The 21,273-nt window shown below is 49.1% G+C and overlaps 1 protein-coding gene across 2 annotated transcripts in view; it reads right to left on the bottom strand.

Moving 5' to 3' along the window:
* Window positions 1–21,273, bottom strand: part of LOC147697203 (septin-10-like) — a 348,351-nt gene that overhangs the window by 133,595 nt on the left and 193,483 nt on the right. For both annotated transcript variants that reach the window (XM_086934272.1, XM_086934273.1), the window contains exon 6: window positions 6,435–6,596. In XM_086934272.1, the coding sequence (XP_086790398.1) occupies window positions 6,435–6,596 (162 nt within the window). The remainder of the gene's footprint in view (window positions 1–6,434; window positions 6,597–21,273) is intronic.

Genomic DNA, 21,273 nt, shown 5'->3' with positions numbered 1-21,273 from the left:
AGGAAGGCCATTCAGGACTTCCTGGCTCTTAACCCACCATCGGACACTTCGGTGTATACCACCTGGGACGCCTGTAAGGCCTCATTACGAGGCACCTGCCTGGGCCTCAATGCCAACCTTAATAAATTAAGGAGGAAGGAACGGGAGGACCTGGAAGTGGAACTCGCAGTATTGTAACAAGCGCACAAATCAAATCCGTCTCGAGTGACTCTCCGACCTCTAACTGCGGTGCGGGGGAAGCTACGGGCCCATTATAACAACAGGGCCGAATTTACTCTCTTGCGCTTAAGGAGGGCCTCCTATTCGCAGGGGAACAAGGTGGGACGGCACTTAGCCCGGCAACTACGGGACAAGAGGGAGAGGGAATACATTGGGGGGATTCGGGACTCAGCGGGGAATGAGCAACACCGAGATGCGGATATGGCTGCTACCTTTGGTCGCTATTATGCCGATCTCTATGAGGGCGTTGACCTAGATCGGGATGCCCAATCCGCATTCTTGGATGGCCTTCCTCTACCACAAGTCTACAGAGAGTGGAATGCGCTGCTGTCCGCCCCTATCTCTAGGGAAGAGGTGTTGGACGCTATGAAGGCTCTGAAGCTCCACAAGGCTCCGGGCCCAGATGGCTACACGGCCTTCTTCTACAAATCGTTTGCGGCGGAGCTGTGCGACTATCTAGTTTCCCTCTTTAATGAGATGGCGAACGACGGACGGACCTCTGGGACCATGGCCGAGGCTATGATCACCATTCTCCCTAAGCCGGGGAAAGACCTCACCCAATGCTCCTCTCATCGCCCGATAGCCCTCCTCAACCTGGATGCCAAACTGTATTCCTCTATCATCGCGAGAAGGCTCCAGGACTTGATGCCTGCCCTCATCCACCCGGACCAGTCCGGTTTCATCAAGGGGCGACAGACTCATGACAATCTGAGGAGGGTGGTCCATCTGATCGAAAAGGCCAACAGGTTCCGTATACCTGCAGTGTTGGTGGGACTTGACGCAGAAAAGGCTTTCGACCGATTTGACTGGGGATTTCTGTACCGTACTCTGGAAGCCTTTGGGTTCTCTCACCAATTTATAAAAATTATCAGTGCTAACTACAGCCAGCCTACATCTAGAGTGATGGTAAATGGACATAGATCCGCCTGTTTCCCCCACTCACGCGGAACGAGACAGGGGTGCCCTCTCTCCCCGCTCCTCTTTGCCCTCAGTATTGAGCCTTTGGCCCTTGCAATCCGAGAGAAGGAGCAAATCATCGGACTCCCCTTTACGGGTAAACAACATAAGATTTTTCTGTTCGCGGATGATGTGCTCCTTTCGGTCGGGGACCCGGCCCAATCGCTACCTCACATCCACACGGAGCTCTCGGAATTCGAAGCGGTGGCTGGATTCAAGGTTAACTTTGATAAATCTTACATACTGAACCTGACTCTTCCCTCCACAGAGGTGGAACGGGTGCGCACACTCACGCCTCTTTCATGGTCTTCCAACTCTTTGCTGCATCTGGGTGTCCGACTGACCTCCACCTTGGGCGCGCTATTTGCGGCTAATTTTCCACCAGTGCTGGCGGCAGTACGTGTGGAGCTGGAGAGGTGGAAGCCGAAATACATTTCCTGGCTGGGTAGGGTCCATGCTATCAAGATGGTCCTCCTACCTAAATTTTTGTATCTTTTCCAGGCTCTGCCTATACCAGTAGAGTTGGATTTTTTTCGTCGCCTTAAAACCTTGATGCTGAAATTTGTGTGGCAGGGAGGTCGGGCGCGGCTCTCGTTAATGTTAATGTTAGTAGGTATTTATAAGCGCTCGTATGCCCGGAGGCTTCATGGCGCTGTAGGAAGGAGCTAGCGCAGGGTCACAGGGGAGGGAGCAGCTCAACAGTGCGCCTGAGTGAAAAGCCAGGTTTTCAAGGAATGTCTAAAACTGAGGATGTTGTCATTCAGTTTCAGATGGAGGGGAAGGGAATTCCAAAACCCAGCTGCAAGAAGGTCAAAGCAGCTGCCTCCAAGACGCTTCCGCTTGTAGGATGGGACAGTCAGAAGAGATTTATGAGTGGAGCGAAGATTACGTGAAGGAGTATATCTCTTAAACATGTCTCTGATGAAAAGGGGGCCGGAGTCATGTAGAGATTTGAATACAATGCACCCTGTTTTAAACGCCACACGCTGCTCCACAGGCAGCCAGTGTAGCTGTTTCAGGCCGGATCTTACAGACTGCCTCTTAGAGAGGTTCAGGAGGAGTCTGGCAGCCTGGTTCTGAACTAGCTGAAGGCGTTTGAGCTCTCCAGCTTGAATGCCAAGGTAAAGGCTGTTAGAGAAGTCAAGTCTGGACAGAACCAGGGAGATGACTATCTGAGTTAGAGCGGCCGGGGAAAAGAAGCTAGCAATTTTCTTGATTTTCTTCAGCTGGAAGAAACTAGCTGAGACAACTGCACCGACTTGTTTTTTGAGGGAGAGGGTTTCGCTAATGTGTATTCCCAGACTCTTGACCGAGCATGACTTGGATGGGGGAGTTCCCATACAGGAAGGCCAGAAGCTGGGGTTCCAGCTGAGGGCTTGCCAGGGTTGAGCTTCAGATGACTGCAGTTCATCCATTTCAAAATGTGGGACATAGTGTTTTGAAATTCAACCACAGCATCCTTGGTGTTTAAAGGGAAAATCAACTGCAGGTCATCTGCGTAGTTGAATATCGTTACTTTGGCCCTCCTGAGGGAGTGCAAAAGGGGGCGTAGATATATATTAAAAAGCAGGGGTGATAACAAAGAGCCCTGCGGGACTCCGCAGGTAGAGGGTATGGTGGGGGCAGTGAAAGGTCCGAGTCTGACAGCCTGAGTGCGCCCCGTAATAAATGAGCGGATCCAGCTCAATGCCAGGCCCCTGAGACCTGCCTGTTCGACACGGTCGACCAAGATGTTATAGTCGACCGTGTCGAAAGCGGCTGAGAGGTCCAGCAGTACCAGAGCCTGATGTATTCCCTCATCCGCATTCCGTCGCAGGGTATTCTGCACCGAGAGGATGACCGCCTCGGTGGAATGACATGGGCGGAAACCAGCCTGATTCGGTGCAAAATACTCTGATTCTTCCAAGAATTTGGAGATGCTGTTACAGACATGAGCCTCCAAAAGTTTGGCACCGTAAGGCAGCAGGGAGATGGGCCTATAGTTTTGCAGGTCCTGTGGATTAGCACCTACTTTTTTTAACAGGGGGATAAGAAGGGCTTTTTTAAAATTTTCAGGGACTTTGCCCTGAGAGAGCGTGCCATTCAGTAAAGCAAGTATACCCTCCGGAATACTGGCTCCCACTTCTCTCAGGATAAAAGGGGGGCAGATGTCGTCAGGAGAACCTGAAGTAACTTTGGCGAGGAGTTTGAGCAGCGTAATGCTGTCAACTAGGGGAAATGAGCTCAAGGTCACAGTGTTGTGATAATTGTCAGTCAATAAAAGCGGGGACTGAGTAGTAGGTATGCTTCGTTTGATAGCACTGATTTTATCCGAGAAGAAGGAGTTTAGTGAGTTACACAGCTCCTGAGTAGGGGCTATCGGGAGAGACGTTCTGTCGCTAGCACTCAGGTTCTCTACGATGTTAAACAGCTCTTTAGATTTGTTGTGAGCATTAAGGATCTCTTTGGAGAAGTAGTCAGTTTTGTGTTCCTGAAGCAGTTTTTGATAGTCCTTACGTGTCTTGCAATAGTTAACTCTGTCTACTTCTAAATAGTCTGTTCGCCACTTGCGCTCCATCTGACGAACTCCAAGTTTAAGACTTTTCAAATGAGGTGAGAACCACCTATGAGCGTCGTTGGGACGAGAGCGTGGAAAGTTAGTGTAAGGAGCATAGACATCGGCTGCCTGAAGTAGCCACATGGAGAATACTGCTTCCATTTCTTCAGTGTCCTGATCTAAAAGAGGGCAAGAAGATCTTAAAGTTTGCAGTGATGAGGCGACCGCGGGGGGAGGGAGGGGTGGGATTCCCGGACATGCACCTGTACTATAAGGCAGCGCAATTGCGGGTTCTGGTGGAATGGTCCCAGCAACTCTCAGAGAAGCACTGGTTACATATGGAACGGAGTGTGGCCGGAAGATCCATCTGGGATTTGGCCTGGAAACCTAAGGCTGATCGGCCCAGGAATGCCTATATCAGCACTCCTACCAGCACGGTACTGAAAGTCTGGGATACGGTCAGTTGCGATGATCGCTGGACCACTTTCCCATCCCCGTTTACACCTATTCACTTCAATCCGTCCTTTCCCCCGGCACTGCGGGAAGGACCTTTCGAGTTGTGGAGAGAAGGAGGGTGTAGAGCTCTCACTCACTTATTCCATGGGGCGACGCCCCTCACCTTTCAAAATTGTATGCGGGACTATGGTGTTCCGCCCACAGAACGCTTTCACCACCTTCAGCTCCTGCATTGGGCAACATCGGCGGGAGTGCTAGATGCAGCCACAAGGCCGTTGACGTCATTTGAGGCGTTTATCCTACGTACGTCTTCCATGAAGGGGACGATCTCCTTCCTCTATAGGTTACTACTGGACACCGTGGTATTTCCGCGACCTCGCTACATGGAACAGTGGGAGGCCCTCCTGGGTAGAGACATCCCTGATTGCGAATGGAAGGGTTTGTGGCGGGACATAAAGGCACATAACCTCTCGATAGACCTCAGAGAAGCTCACTTGAAGCTTATGTTTGATTGGTACCTCTACCCGTCCAAGCTGCATCGGATATTCCCGTCCTCTTCAGACAGGTGCTGGCGGGGATGCGGTATGTTGGGAGACTTCCGCCATATATGGTGGGACTGCCCCACCATTCAGCCGTTCTGGTCTGAGATTCTATCCCACATCAAGGAAGTGGTGGGTTACCCGATCCCGGAGTCCATGGACTATGTCCTGTTGGGACTTCGAGATCCCTTGTTGGAGCATCAGACCAGGGCCGACAAACGTATCATTTGGCTATGTTTGGGAGCGGCCAAATTGACGCTAGCAGCAGCCTGGAAGAAACCGACTGCACCGGCAGTTTCGTTATGGCATGCGAGGTTATGGCGGTTACTAAGACTGGAGAGAATGTCCGATATATTTTTGGGTAACTTTAAGAATTTCTTGTTTCAATGGGGCCCCCTGGTTCGGTTTCTGTCTCGGGGCCTCCCATCTGCAGTTTGTCCTTCCGCACTACGTACCCTTCACCTTTTTCAACTATAACCAGCTGGATTGTATGGGAGCTTGATAGGAATGAGAGAATGGTCGCCACCACCGGGGAAGGGGGTGGGGGGGGGGAGGAAGGGGAATGGGGGAGGGGGTTTAGGGTGGGGGTTGTTAGTTCTTTCTTGTTGCGACACTACCTGGCGCCTGGTGACGCATATGGTGGATTCACATGCAGCTGCATCCACTAGTTGGGAGTATCGTCCTAGTTGGGACTGTCGCCCCTTGTGGCGAATTCGCGGACCATCTGATCGGGGATTTAAGTCCGAGTATGCCGCTAACACTTGTGAACACTGACTCTTACACCAGCATTGACGATCATATATGCTATCTCCCTGTACTCATTTGTGGTGGCGTTCTCCAGCACCCCCTGTGTGGGGATGATTGATACCATGTCGCCTGTGTTTTCTCCCTTTACTCTTTTTCTTCTCCCTTTCTTCCTTTTTTCTATGCTCTTCCTTCAGAAAACTTCAATAAAAACAAATTTGAAAAAAAAAATGAAAACAAATGAAATGTAGCCATTTTAGCCTTTTGTGATTGCTGCAAAGATAGTTTTTCCATCATTTAGGTACACTTTTGTACTGAAAAGTCTTGCGCCTATGTATGCAAATATACATACATTTGTAAAGTTTTCTAGGAGGAAAAAAACTTGAAAAGCAAAAAACCTGAAGCAAAAGTTTCTGGTAAATAGACAAATGATTACCACAACACAATTAATAAACAAAATGAAAAACGTATATTGAATGCAGACGAAAACCTTTTTTACAAACAGTTCACATTTATGATAGGTTCTGAAAAAAAGTTTCCATTACACTTTCGGTTGATGTCTGGGAAATACGCAACAAACTCAAAGCCACAAGCCACAAGAACACACATAAAAATCTCCAGCAGAAAAGAGTTTTTATTGAGGGTATCATGGAAAAGGCATGCAAACAGTCCCTGAAAACAGACAATTGGGAATTTGAAAGAAAATATGTCCTTCAATTCCCTTCTGAAATATTTCAATTGATACTTCTTTTTCCACAGTCTGATGCTGATGAGCCCAATGCAGGGGAGATGGGCACCGGACTGCTGAATGCCCAATGTACCAATTAGAGTGAACATGGTTGTTTTACATTTAAGTGACAATATCAGTGATTTTGACTTTGATAGTAATTGTTATGAACATCTAGTCAATCCTGTAGTAAATACGGAGAAGTAATTTACAAGCTATGGCTGTACTATAATGGCAGGCCAAGTCCTTTACTTACGTTCATGCTTGAGTTCAGCTTAGATATCGTCTCGTCGTCTGTTGGAAACTGATATATTTGAACTCCGTTGCTCACTAGCTCACTCATGAGCTTAACCTTAAATCTGTTCAGCTCAGCTTTAGAAATTGTGTCAGCTTTAGATATGACTGGAATTATGTTGACCTGCACATGAAACAAACACAGTTATTTATTTGATGAGTATCTTATTTTTCTGTTGAACAAAAAAATAATACAGTCATGCGTAGCTGCTGTGTATATCACAGAGTATGCAACAGTTTCACAATAGGTTACCCTAATAGATTTTAGAGTTAAAAAAAGACTAGTGTCCACTTCTCTACTTCTATTTAGTTATCAGAATAGGTTATTGCTGATGAAGTACATTTTATTGTATCATTATTTTGCATTCTCCCTTCCATTGTCCCTTTAATGCCATTGCGTTCTCTCCTCAGTGTTTACCTATTTTGTGAATAGGTTTAGCAGTTCATTGAAAAGGAGAATTTCTACTTATTAAATGTATTATATACATCTGAAACATGACTATTTAAAAAATAAAAAAGTATAGTTGCAGTGGAAGTAAATGCAAAAAATAGTCTTGTACATAGTACTAAACACCTCATTTCAGGTACTTCAAAAAGAAAGTTCTCAATTTTAAGCACTGCAGTCTACAGTTGAGGCACTTTGCATCAGGCAGAATCAAATGTAAATCTGTGTTCTGACGTAGTTGGTATACGATTGGGACCTCAAATATTCTATACCAGCCAAATACATGAGAAGCCGATTATGCTAGTGCACCCTGTCCTTCATTTCCCTCTGCATCACTAACTCTAGTGCTACAGTAGCACTACCTATATTGTGCTAGTGAACCACTTACACTGTGGCACTATGTAGTAAATAACAGGGCAGGGGGTCCCACTCTCTAAGAAATGTATTAGTGTCTAAGTCAACGTGAATCCTTCAAAAAGCCACAATACATATATACCCTTTGGTGTAATTAAGATGTTACCCAGGATGATACATTCAATTTTAACTAAGGCAATACCTCCAGTTAACATCACTGCTCCGCTTAAAGTGTTCATTGCACCTTACTGTCACTAACACATCATTTGTCCAACACCAACTCTTTTGGATGTAAATCATTCTTATGAATGTATTAAACTTTGACATGGAAAGTGAAATACACAAGTCCAAGACCCTGGTAGGACAAACTTTATAATCTCTGATTCATATTTCCTTTCTTACAAACATCTCCATGTTAGACCTAATGTAGGCTTATCACTCTATTTAAATCACCTCTAATAAATACTGTTTGTAATTAGATTTGACTTTGGTCTATTAAAAGAAAAGTCATCTTAAACTTTACCCAAGAAGTTCATGGTGAGAACACCCTACTTGGAGACGGATGTAAACAACTTTTTAGCAGTCACAAATCCTGTGATTCACAAAATGTGTGGATTTGCAATGGCCAAAAATGGTTTCCCATGAGTACTAAACCCATTGTCAGAGTTTTACGACTCCTAAAATGGGTTTAGAAGTGGCTTACAAATCGCTATTTGGAAGGGCTGTGTTGTGGGCTTTCCTCCCAAATAGTGATTTGTTACCCTATGTATCAATGTGTTGTGAATGGAAATTCGGTCAGAAACCATTAGTAAGTTAAAGACTTCAAAGTTAGGATAATTACTTATTTACTAAAGGGAAGGGCTCCCCTTTGTGAACTGAGAACGTTTCAGGGGGAGTCGGCATGGCCATGGCCCCCCCTGCACCTGTCACCTATACTTTTCAAAAAAGAAAATCTTTTTCTTTTAAAGCAGCCTGTTGCCTTGAAACCATTTTTTTTTTATTGCTGCTTAAAAAGTATATTTGTAGGTCTGGCAATAGTCAAGACCTTTGATTTTACTAAAATTACATGTGTAGTATACTTATAAGTCAGCTCTCTTTCTCAACTGTTCTTTTGTTGTGTCATTTATATTTTTTCTCCAGCTCTGTACAGCATAGAGCATGGCAATGGGTAAGCCTTCTTTCGCCATTGACGAACTTCAGTGAGAGTGAAGGCATTTTGCCATTAGACAATGAGTACGTTCACATCAACCCATTCTCTTAACCACTTTAATGCGGAGGTTTTAATGTCCTCCGCACTACCCTTGTAGTGCAAGGACATCAATATGTTGTCGTCTGCACTCTAAAATAGAAAATGTTTCTGGTGAAAACACTTGAAACATATTCTTTTCAAAAGTCAGAAGAAGAGGGAAATGTTTCTCTCACATTATGAGTTTTATTAGTTTTTCTTCTGATGTAACATCACAGCAAGACAAAGTGAAATGAGACTGTGGTAATGGTATGGCCTCACTTTTGATCAGATCTGGGAGACACAACACTGCCTCTCCCTAAGCACCTATCAACACAGGCGAGGCAGTGCCAGAAACAGGACGATGTCCACTTTACAGGGCATGTCTCTCCCTAGTGGTTCTCTGCTTGAGGATAGATCTGGGCATGCAACCCGATAGAATAGATCCACCCAACTAGACTCTAGGGACATTTTCTTGCGGGGTGGGGGCGTCCGGGCATGGGCCTGTGCTCCTCTGTGCCAAGGGGGAAAATGTATTTATGCCTACCCACGAGAGGATGAATGGGGGTGTTTACTCCCATATATCCCCTTGGTGAGCAGAAAGCACACTAGACCACCAGGGAACATGTTAGAAATATTGTGTTTGGGGGGCACTGCCCCGCTGGGTTTGGGCATGGGCCTGGTCCTCCACCCTAGGCTTAAGAGTCTTTCTGCCCCATTAGAAACCAGGGCTATATTTTTGGATTAAGGAAAACAATATATGAATGTGGGCGGATGGCCCCGGCGCTGGCCTATTCCGCACTCCTAAAGGCCCAATATGTTTTTCACGGTTTGCACATATGGAAATGAGAGTGTTCCCTGGTTTGATCTGTTACTGTTGCTTGCGCTGAGCCCATTCACACAGGTACAGTTTTGATCAGTAGAAGTGTGGGGACGCAGGGTGGTAGCAATTTTGTGGATCACAAAACATTCTGGAAGCTTCCCTCACAGAAATTTGAGGGAAATGTGGGATTTAGACAAATCTTGATGTTTGCAGGGCATTGTGGGGAAGAAACTGTTGTGGCATTCATGTACAGCACACCACCCTGGGTTTTCCAGAGTGCCTAGTTATCAAAAATGCTTGGGATTGATAGGTGTCCCTGGATGATGGCCGCGCCAGGGTCCAAATATCAGACCTACCCTATCACTAAAATAGGTCATTTTGTTAGAGGAAATAATGATGTCTCCACGTTGTATTTTGGGGTCCTTTTTGTATCATGGTACATGGTAGCGCATTTATCAGGAGAACTGTAGTTCCCCTGGGTGGTAGGAGTTTTGTGGATCCTCACAGATTTCATAGGTTTCTGTCACTAAAATGTGAGAAAATGTGTGATTGTAGGCAAATCTTGAATTTGGCAGGGCATTGTGAGAAAGAAAATTGGGGGGGATCCAAGCAAGGCACACTACGCTGGACTCCCCCGAATGTCTAGTTTGCAGAAATGTCTAGGTTGTGTTGGTTTCCTTTGGGGGCAGAGGTCTGTCTGGACCATATTCCCTCCACATCCACTCACTGCTACTATTAGTGTTGTAGTGAGCCGGATCCACAGGCAAGCAGGCACTAATTAAATCAGGGTCCATCTCACATCAAGCAGAAACTCTACTGAGGAAAAGAGCTTGGTTCACTACTCTCATCCAGAAACAGTTCTACTGATGAAAATAATTCTCCAGTGAAACCCATTTGCAGCCTCAGAAGGAATATGCTACTTACCAGTATGCATCTGTTCTTGGCATGTAGGGCTGCTGACATTCATATCTGCAACAAGGGGTGGTGAGGGACAGAGTCTCTGAATTAAACAGAATACTCTCACCCAGTCAAGAGATCAGGGCTAGATCCAACACCGTTTTTTAGCTCACTGCACCATCCCAGTTTCAGAACCTGGCTGTATGCAAATTAGTCTGTTCCTGTCCCAGTGCATGATGGGAACAGGGCAAACCAAACTACAAAAGCCAATTCTTACACTGGGAAGGAAACAAGCTACCGGGGACCGGTTTCTGGCATTTCAGCCGTCTTCGGCCCGGCTTGCTTGAATCCTGATGGTGCAATGAGCAAGGGACTCACATCTGAGTATACCCTTCCACGCTTAGGGTGGACAAAAATATTTACAACAAGGGGTGGTGAGGGACAGAGTCTCTGAATTAAACAGAATACTCTCACCCAGTCAAGAGATCAGGGCTAGATCCAACACCGTTTTTTAGCTCACTGCACCATCCCAGTTTCAGAACCTGGCTGTATGCAAATTAGTCTGTTCCTGTCCCAGTGCATGATGGGAACAGGGCAAACCAAACTACAAAAGCCAATTCTTACACTGGGAAGGAAACAAGCTACCGGGGACCGGTTTCTGGCATTTCAGCCGTCTTCGGCCCGGCTTGCTTGAATCCTGATGGTGCAATGAGCAAGGGACTCACATCTGAGATTTCTGGTGAAGAATTGGCTTGGTAGTTTAGTCTGCCCTGTTCCCATGATGCACTGGGCCAGGGACAGACTGATTTGCATATAGCCAGGTTCTGAGCTGGGATGGGGCAGTGAGATAAATAACGGTGATGGATCAAGCCCTGATCTTTGGACTGGGTAAGAGTGGTCTGTTTAACTCAGACACTCTGTTCATCACCACCCCCTTTTCTAAGACATTCATATCTGTGCATAGATCGCCGTCTAGTGTTGAGTCCGGATGATTGCACATTGTTGTCCTGGAAGAGTCTTCGAAGTATCACGAGATAGGTGGCTCCTCCCCTGGACTACAGTGCGCATGGGCATCCTCTCCATCCTCAGATTGTTTTTCGCCATTGTGGCAGAGATGGAGTGTAATACAGTAAGTGATGACCATGCCTGAGAATGATTCTGAGTGCTACAGCTGCGACAGGCACCGGGGAGGAGGGTGGGCGATATGAATGTCAGCAGCCCTACATGCCAAGAACAGATGCATACTGGTAAGTAGCATATTCCGTTCGAGGCATGTGGGCTGCTGAATTCATATCTGTGCACAGAATAAATAGCAGTTACCTCCTTATCGGCGGTTGCCCGTGCCAGCTGCAGCAGTCTGAAAGAGAGTTCTGAGAACAGCCTGTCCTAAAGCAGCTTGCTGTTTGGAGTGTACATCTACGCAGTAGTGTTTGGTAAATGTATGTATGGTGGTCCATGTGGCTGCTCTACATATATCCTCTAGAGGAATGTTACCTAGGAAAGCCATGGATGCCCCTAGCTTGCGTGTGGAATGCGCTCTTGGGGGAACTGTTAAAGTGCGTTAAGCCTTTTGATAACAGATTTGAATGCATTTAACTATCCACCTGGCTATATCTGATTTGGAAATAGGGTTGCCTTTATGTTGTGGAGAGAAGGCAACAAACAGTTGTTTAGTTTTGTGCAAGTCTTTTGTCCTGTCGATGTAATACAGGAGAGCTCTTTTGGCATCTAAGGTGTGCAGAGCTCTGTCTGCCACTGAGTCAGGGTTTGGAAAGAAAACTGGCAGTTCAATGTTTTGATTAATGTGGAACTGCGAGATTACCCTTGGCATGAACTTGGGGTTGGTGCGCAGCCCTACCCTATTAGCATGAATTTGTAGGTAGGGCTCTTGAATTGTGAGGGCTTGAAGCTCGCTGACTCTTCGCAGCGATGTGATGGCTATTAGAAAGGCCACTTTCCAAGTAAGAAACTGTATCTCACATGAATGGAGAGGCTCAAAGGGGGGTCCCATGAGCCTGGTGAGAACGATATTTAGATTCCAGACAGGCGAAGGAGGGTGTCTGGGAGGGATCACTCTTTTAAGGCCCTCCAAAAAGGCTTTGATGGCAGGCACTCTGAAAAGTGAAAGGTGCTGTCTGTTCTGAAGATATGCGGCTATAGCAGCCAAATGTATCCTGATGGAACTATATGCTAGGTTGCATTGGTACAGATGCAGTAGGTAACATATGATGTTCTGCGTGGATGCATCTAGCGGATTAATGTCATTGTTGGAACAGTAAATGACAAATCGTTTCCATTTGGCTGCATAGCACGCCCTGGTAGTAGGCCTCCTTGATGATGTTCATACACTCAGGGGGCAAGTTGAGGTAGCCAAACTCTATGACCTCAGGAGCCAAATCGCTAGGCTCAACTGTTGAGGATCTGGGTGCTGAATGTCTCCATGGCTCTGAGTGAGGAGGCTGGGAGTGAGGCGCAGCCGCTAGTGAGGCACCACTTAAAGTTCCAGGAACGTGGTGTACCAAGCCTGCCGTGCCCACGTTGGAGCAACCAGGATGAGCGGCATGGAGTGCTGCCGCAGTTTGCGCGCCACCAGCGGTATGAGTGGGGCTGGGGGAAAAGCGTACGCAAATCTGCCTGACCAGTTCATCCATATCGCATTGCCCTGAGACTGCGGGTGTGGGAACCTGGCGGTGAAGCTTTGGCATTTTACGTTCTCTTTTGTGGCAAAGAGGTCGATCTCTGGATGACCCCACTGCTGGAAGTATGGCTGGAGTACCGAGGGGTGGATTTCCCACTCGTGCATCTGATGACTGTGCCTGCTGAGCAGGTCCGCCATCTGGTTGTCTACTCCCGGGAGATGCTCCGCCATGAGGAAGATGTTCCTCTGAATGTCCCACTTCCACATGCTCTGGGCTAGGTGAGATAGCTGCGGGGAGTGTGTGCCTCCCTGTTTCTGGATGTAATACATGGCAGTCATGTTGTCCATCCGGATCAACACAACCTTGTTGCACAGGTGCAACTTGAACGCTTTCAGTGCCATGAAGATTGCCATCAGCTCTAGCAGGTTGATATGCATCTTCTGCTGTTGTGTTGTCCATAGTCCCTGCACCGTGTAATGGAGGACATGCGCTCCCCAACCCTAGAGAGATGCGTCCTTCGTTAGCACTATCTGTGGGACCGGCTCTTGGAATGGTCGTCCCTTGCAAAGGTTTTGTGGAGTCCACCAATGCAGAGTTGTAAGCATGACCCGTCATCAACACTAGGTCTTTTAGATGCCCATGAGCCTGGTTCCACTGTCGTGCCAAGCATTCTTGAAGGGGACGCATGTGCAGTCTCGCGTGCGGGACTATGAATATGCAGGATGCCATCATACCGATCAGTTGCATGAACACCTGCGCTGGGAGTGATTGTTGAGGCCTGAACCTCCGAATGAGCAGCTGCATGCTGTCGACCCTGGCAGAGTTCGGCTGCGCTGTCGCCGTCAGAGTGTTCAAGGTTGCCCCTAGGTACTGTCGCACATGGGCTGGCTGCAGGTGTGACTTTGTGTAGTTGAGTGAGAACTCCAGACTGTGAAGGAGGTGAATCGTGCGCGACATGTGGCTGGCACACTGCTGGGCTGACTTGGCCTGAATGAGCCAGTCGTCCAGGTAGGGATAGACGTGAATATGTTGTCTGCGAAGGTGCGCAGCCACGGTCGCTAAGCACTTGGTGAACACTCTGGGGGCAGTGGTGACCCCAAAAGGCAGAACCTTGAATTGGTAATGCTGATTGTTGATGGTGAACCTGAGATATTTTTTGTGACTTGGGTGAATGGGAATGTGGAAATATGCATCCTTGAGGTCCAGGGTCGCTAGGAAGTCGCCCTGACTGAGCAACGGCAGGACCTGCTGTAAGGTTAACATATGAAAGTGTTCTGAAAGGATGTATTGGTTGAGGGGTCTGAGGTCTAGAATGGGCCGCAGGGATCCGTCCTTTTTTGGGATTAAGAAGTACAGAGAGTACACCCCTGTACCTTGTTCTTCTGCAGGCACGAGCTCTATTGCCCCTTTTTGCATCATGCAGAGTACTTCTTGCTGCAATAAGTGCATGTGCTCTGCGGACATAGGACGGTGCCTTGGGGGTATGTTGGGGGGGGGGGGGGTGGAGGTTAGTTCTAGACAATAGCCGTATCGGATAAGTTGTCTCACCCACCTGTCCGTGGTAATGCCTTCCCAGACTGGCACGAACTGCTGGAGTCTTCCCCCGACAGGTGTTAGATGGTTGGGGGGCAGTGACAAGGCGTCACTGTTTGTTGGGAGCGGAGGATCTGGCGTTGTTATTGCCACGTCCTCTGCCCTTGGCGCTGTTTCCACGGTATCCACCCCTGGTATTCTTTGTGTAGGTGGATTGCATGCTCCCTTTGGTGTACTCGGCCTGCTATAAAGCCTGTCCTCTAGAGGCTCCCCTATTACCGAAGCGCCGAAAGGAACTGCCCCGAAACTGCTGAGATTGCAGAGCCCCCATGGATTTTGCTGTCTCAGTGTCCTTTTTTATTTTTTCGAGTGTTGTGTCTACCTCGGGACCAAAAAGGAAGTCCGGGTGAACCGGCTGGTTGAGCAGAGTTGTTTGAATCTCGGGCTTGAAACCAGAGATGCGGAGCCATGCGTGACGTCTTAGCATCACACTAGTGTTTATGGCCCTAGCTGCTGTGTCTGCTGCGTTCAGTGCGCATTAGAAATTAATTCCCCTTCTTGTATAATCATCTCTGCTCCCTCCTTGTACATATCAGGCAGGTGTTGCAACAACTGTTCTAGTGTGTCGTAGTGCGCCCTGTCGTATCTAGCCAACAGGGCCTGTGTTGGAAATCCTCCAAATATTAGCAGCCTGCGCTGCCACTCGCTTTCCTGACGCCTCTAGAATCTTCGATTCCTTGTCCGGAGTTGGAGCGTCACCACTAGTTTGTGAATTTGCCCTTTTGCGGGCATTGGCCACTACAAGGGAGTCCAAGGGGAGCTGGCCTTTGATGTAGGGTGGGTCCACTGGAGCAGGCCTTTTCTCAATCCGTGGGTTGATAACCCTAGCTTTTGTGGGTTCCTTGAAAATGTCTGCAGCATGCTTGAGGACCCCTTTAAGCATAGGCAAAGTCTTAGTGGAACGTTCAGAGGTGGAGAAAGTGTCAAACAAGAAATCTTTGTCCACTGGTTCTGCATGCATCTCCACGTCATGGTTGAGTGCTGCCCTTTCTATCAAAGCGTTAAACGCCGCCGTGTCCTCTATTGGCGATGTTTTGACGGAGTAGGACTGTGCGTCTGGTGCAGCATGTGGATCATCAGGGTCCACAGTTTGATCTACAGCCTCAGACCACTGTTGTGGGTCATCCTGATCAGTGTCAGCGTGATAAGCGAAGGCCACTTGACCATAGTCTTCACCCATGTCCTCCTCGCTTTGTGCTGGAGAATATGCCATTTGCTGCGAATAGTCCTGAACGTGCTCGAAGAGAACTGGTGAGGTGGCCGAGTCCTTCTTCCGTTTAAGAGGAATTTTGTAACCCTCCAATGGATGTTCAGGCGCGATCTTCCGCTTGTGGATGGTTAGTCTGCCTGATTCCGCGTCGATAAAGAGTTTCGACTGGTTGTCGTACGAGGGTTCGTGGAACACAACCCCTTCGGTGGCGGGCTTCGAAGGCGCCGACGACGTCTTGGAAGGTTCGGCGCCTCTGTGGAGTTCGAGTTGCTTCGCTCGAGCCGTTGGCGGAAGACCGAACTTTATCGGAGGCTGTCCGACGGTTTTGGAGCTTGATGTTGTGGTCGATTCGAGCTGCTTCAGCGCTTGAGGAGGACGCTTGCTTGATGGCGTCGACTCGAGCTCCCGGCGTGTAGCATTTCCAGCCTTAGGCGTCGACGAGATCTGCTGTTTCGGGTCGGCTTTGGCTTTCGGCTCGAGGTGCTTGCTGAGCAGTGGCTTGAGCCCTGAAATCTTCGGCTCGACGGCCTTCTTTGTTTGGAGGCCTTTGGCCTTGTCGCCATGTTTGTGCGTCGACGTCGACGACATCGAGGTGACGTATTTGCTGGTTGAGCTCTGCTTCGACGCTCCAGTCTTCGAGGCGACAGGCACCTTCGACGCCGAAGGGTTGTCGATAGTCTTTGATTGGACTGGCGTCGACGTCGAACCGACCACCATCTTATGTAGTTTCGGTTTCAATGTCGTCTCCGTTGGTTTCGGTTTCGATTTAGAGGAATCGACCGATGGCTCCTTAGATGTAATGTAAATGTAAATGTGTTTCGATTTATATAGCGCACTTTAACCCAGGGGCCTCAAGGCGCTTGCTTAGGGAACCCGTCCTGGTATTCCCCTGTGAGATACCCCGGCCGGGTATCCACAAGGTGAAAGCCAGGCATCCCGCCGCGAGGTGCCCTAGTGGAGATTAAGCAAGCTATTGCCCAGAGTCGCAGAGTGTGACCCCGTGAGTCGAGTAGGCACCAGAGCGAGAATTGTCGACTCCGTGGAATTTTTGAGCCCAAGACCCGCCGAGGCGGGGAATCGAACCCTGGTCCACGGCCAATCTCAGCTTCTGGGTCTGCCGCCTCTAACCACTGAGCCACGCACTTAGCCTGGCTTGGACGCGGGGCTATAGAACGTGTAGAAAGATCTTGGCTAAGGCCTTTCGGCGATGCCTCGACCTGAGCCGTAGGGAGCGTTATGTCAGTTATAGGCCACGCTACTGCGGTTGGGCCTGGCTCATCACTGGAGCCGTCATCGACGGCTCCGATGGCCCCTTCGTCGTCCCCTACCTCGACGACGTCTTCTTCGTGGACGTACTCTTCAGCTTGCTCGTCCAACTCGAAGTTGGAGTCATGCTCCGACGCCGGTTCCGACTGCTCTTCAGGAACCTCTTCTTCTTCTTCTTCTTCTTCATCTATTGTACACTGGGTGCACATCGATGTGGGGGTATTTTGAATTACAGACGGGGCATCGTTTAAACGGCTCCGATCCATCGTCGTCGTAGTCTGGGCCTGTGGTGTCGAAGCGAGAACCAGCTTCCGACGTCCGGTTCGAAGAACTGGAAAGGAACAGGCACCGAACGAGACAATCCCGACGCTTTGAAGGCCTTTTGGCCTTAGGAAAGAGTCAATACAAAGTTTTCGAACTAGAGTCGAGAAAGTACATCCAAACCCAATGGCGGAAAAAAACAATCTGAGGATGGAGAGGATGCCCATGCGCACTGTAGTCCAGGGGAGGAGCCACCTATCTCGTGATACTTCGAAGACTCTTCCAGGACAACAATGTGCAATCATCCGGACCCAACACTAGGCGGCGATCTATGCACAGATATGAATTCAGCAGCCCATATGCCTCGAACACCTGGGGCTCCTCCAGGATTAGAGACTCTGGGTAACTCTCAAAATATGAAGTGCCCTATAAGCTACCTGTACAAATGCTCTTACAAGGATTACCGATTTACAAAAGGGGGTGGTGATGAACAGAGTGTCTGAATTGAGCAGACCACTCTTACCCAGTCCAAAGATCAGGGCTTGATCCATCACCGTTATTTATCTCACTGCCCCATCCCAGCTCAGAAACTGGCTATATGCAAATCAGTCTGTCCCTGGCCCAGTGCATCATGGGAACAGGGCAGACTAAACTACCAAGCCAATTCTTTACCAGAAAGGAGACAAGCTACCGGGGACCGGTTTCTGGCATTTCAGCCTCTTCGGCCCGGCTTGCTTGAATCCTGATGGAGCAGTGAGAAAGGGACTCATGTCTGAGTATACCCTGCCACACCTATAGTGGCCAAAATCGATTTACAAAAGGGGGTGGTGATGAACAGAGTGTCTGAATTGAGCAGACCACTCTTACCCAGTCCAAAGATCAGGGCTTGATCCATCACCGTTATTTATCTCACTGCCCCATCCCAGCTCAGAACCTGGCTATATGCAAATCAGTCTGTCCCTGGCCCAGTGCATCATGGGAACAGGGCAGACTAAACTACCAAGCCAATTCTTTACCAGAAAGGAGACAAGCTACCGGGGACCGGTTTCTGGCATTTCAGCCTCTTCGGCCCGGCTTGCTTGAATCCTGATGGAGCAGTGAGAAAGGGACTCATGTCTGAGTATACCCTGCCACACCTATAGTGGCCAAAATCGATTTACAAAAGGGGGTGGTGATGAACAGAGTGTCTGAATTGAGCAGACCACTCTTACCCAGTCCAAAGATCAGGGCTTGATCCATCACCGTTATTTATCTCACTGCCCCATCCCAGCTCAGAACCTGGCTATATGCAAATCAGTCTGTCCCTGGCCCAGTGCATCATGGGAACAGGGCAGACTAAACTACCAAGCCAATTCTTTACCAGAAAGGAGACAAGCTACCGGGGACCGGTTTCTGGCATTTCAGCCTCTTCGGCCCGGCTTGCTTGAATCCTGATGGAGCAGTGAGAAAGGGACTCATGTCTGAGTATACCCTGTGTGAGAAGTTGGCCCGATATGCAACGTTCGCTATTCTAGCGACCGCTATGTATCGTTCCAACGACCCTTATGGTGTTTGGTTGTAAGTCAACCTATAGACCAGCTATCCTAGTAGCGTGGATACGAGCAGTCTAAGGCTAAAGACTCGAGAGGGCGCGTTAAGCCAGCTGTTTACCACACATGTACCCCTTGAACACCCAGTGAAAGGACACCACACAAGTGTTATGAAAATAAACAGTATATTTATTAAGAATCACAACAGCCCTGTACTCTTTATGAGGACAGGGTACTTAGCACAAACCAAATCTCTTTAGTAAATACTTCAAGTGCACAGTTTAAAACAAGTGTCCGGGGACACGGAAAGTTTAAGGCAAGTCGGAAGCGAGGGACTCGGGACCCTAGAGTAAGGAGGCTATGCAGGCACTGAAATGCCGAGTTACCTAGCCACGAGGGCTGCGGCTGCAAGTCTTACAGGCGTCGGGGTCTTCGCTGACGAGCCAGGAGCCGGAAGAAAAGGAGTTGCTGGCCGGCGACCAGTGATTAATAGTTCGTAGGGATCCAAGCCTGGATCGGAGATTGATGAAAACCTGAAAGCAGAGGGGACCAAGTTCGTACTACTAGCCAGTAGTCAGAGGGTACCAGGAAGGCACCAGTTGGCCGTCACCTCGACCAGGTGAGTGGGCGACGCTAGGCTCTGCAGTCTCACGGACCAGGAGGCGTTGTCGGCGACCACGGTGGAGGTGCGAGCTGTCCCACGACGGATGTCGCTGTCGGCGTCTTGAGTGGACCAGGAGGGTCCGGAGTGCTTCTCGAAAAGATGGAAGCGAGGGCCAGTCTGGAGCAACCAGACCGGCAGTGTTGATTTTCGGATGTCGTCACAGAAGGACACGAGCCAGCAGCTAGTGACCAGACAACGTGCTGAGCAGCGAGCAGAAGGGCCCCACGCAGATCGTGGAGATGCTGGGAGACTGCACTTCGGTGCTGGAGCGGCTCAGGGTCGGGGCTTCTCGGACCCCAGAGCACTCACCAGAGAGTTACCTCGATGGTCGTGCTGGTTTTTAAGAGCGTGCAGGTTCTGATGATGGCCGGTCCCTCGAGGTCTCGTCGCACCCACAGATCACAGCTGAGCTGATGACGTGGGTAGAGGTCAGAGGTGCCAGGGAAGCCGGTTCTCGTCGAGCTGGGCCGTCGGATTCCTTGAGGAAGGACTTACAGCAAACCGCAGAGTTCTTAGATGGTGCCCGCTGATGCAGGGTGACTACTCCTTAGCCACAAGGGAGAAATCTTGAGAAGAGTCTTGAAGTCCTTTCGTAGAAAGTATTCTTGATTCAAAGATGATCTAATTTGGAAGGGTCCCCGCTCCGGCCTTTATCCTAAAGAAAGGGGTGGGTACATGACTAGGTCCTGCCCTAAGGGTGGGACCAGGAAGGGGGGTAGTTACGCCCCTCTCCCCTGCCGGACTTTCCCCAGGCCAGGGCTGTCGCCCCTGGAACTGGTTCTAACCGGCAGATGCGTAGTGAGCACCGGGGTGCCACTCCGCAGTCACCTTCTCGCAAAAGCCCTACCTACCCAGAATACACAAACCCTGTCTGGGACGGTGCGAACACCGCCCTTGACAGGAAACCCTTTGTCCAAGCGCTCCTCGCTGGAAGGACTCCCAGCAGCAGGAGGTCAGACTCGTGTCTGTGGTGGCAGCATCCATTTTGTGGAGCTGAGGCTTTCGTTAACTTTAACCGGGGTTCACAGTTACGTACATGTCGTGTCCCTCTAGAAGGGCGGAATGCTAACCTCGTCGCCAGAGTTGGTGAGAGGGCAGCATCCCGATTCGTATGACACCTTACTCGACATGTCTTGATAACGCGGCACCGAAGTTACCGATGTGGTGCGCGTTATCATGGAACAGCCATTGGGTCTTTTCTCCGCAAGCTGCAACCGGCTCGGCTCGGGCCAGAACACAGTTCACACGAGCCCATGCACTCTGCCTTCAGGATTGTCAAGGCCTGCCATAGGAGTGACTGATAGGAACTCGGGTGTCCATTGTATGGTTAGATATAGAGCTACTATACCTACAGCAAAGGGTGATTACACGACTTCGCCCCAGCTGTCATGCAGCCAGTTGTGTCAAATTTAGGAGGCCAGCCAGGGGTGGCATAATACATGCTGCAGCCCCTGGCGGCCCTGGGTACACCTATGCCCTGCGTTACGGGGTCTGATAAGGTGGCCCAGTACCAATGGGTAAATGCACCTAGGGTACATCTCGTAATTTAGAAAGAGAACAGCCAGGCTGTGGGTCTGATTGGCAGGCCCACAGCCAGAGAAAGTCGTAAACCAGTGAAACAAAAGCAAAAAATCTGGGTGATCATGGGATTGCAGACCCTACTCTCCTACATGACCCCCCCCCAAACGTCGGAACAACTAGCTAACCTTGACCAGGTGAGTCTTCTTGTTCTAAGTGGAAATATCTGGAGAGCCCATCGGCATTGCCATGATCAGTACCAGGTCTATGTTCCACTGTGAAGTCCATCCCCTGTAGGGAAATGGACCACCTAAGCAGTTTGGGGTTTTCACCCTTCATCTGATTTAGCCACAAGAGGGGCTTATGGTCGGTCTGAA

Source organism: Lissotriton vulgaris, chromosome 8 (assembly GCF_964263255.1).
Source record: "Lissotriton vulgaris chromosome 8, aLisVul1.2, whole genome shotgun sequence".
NCBI classification, from domain to species: Eukaryota; Metazoa; Chordata; class Amphibia; order Caudata; family Salamandridae; genus Lissotriton; species Lissotriton vulgaris.
The sequence above is the reverse complement of the archived record's forward strand: the minus strand, read 5'-3'. Positions and strand labels throughout refer to the sequence as shown.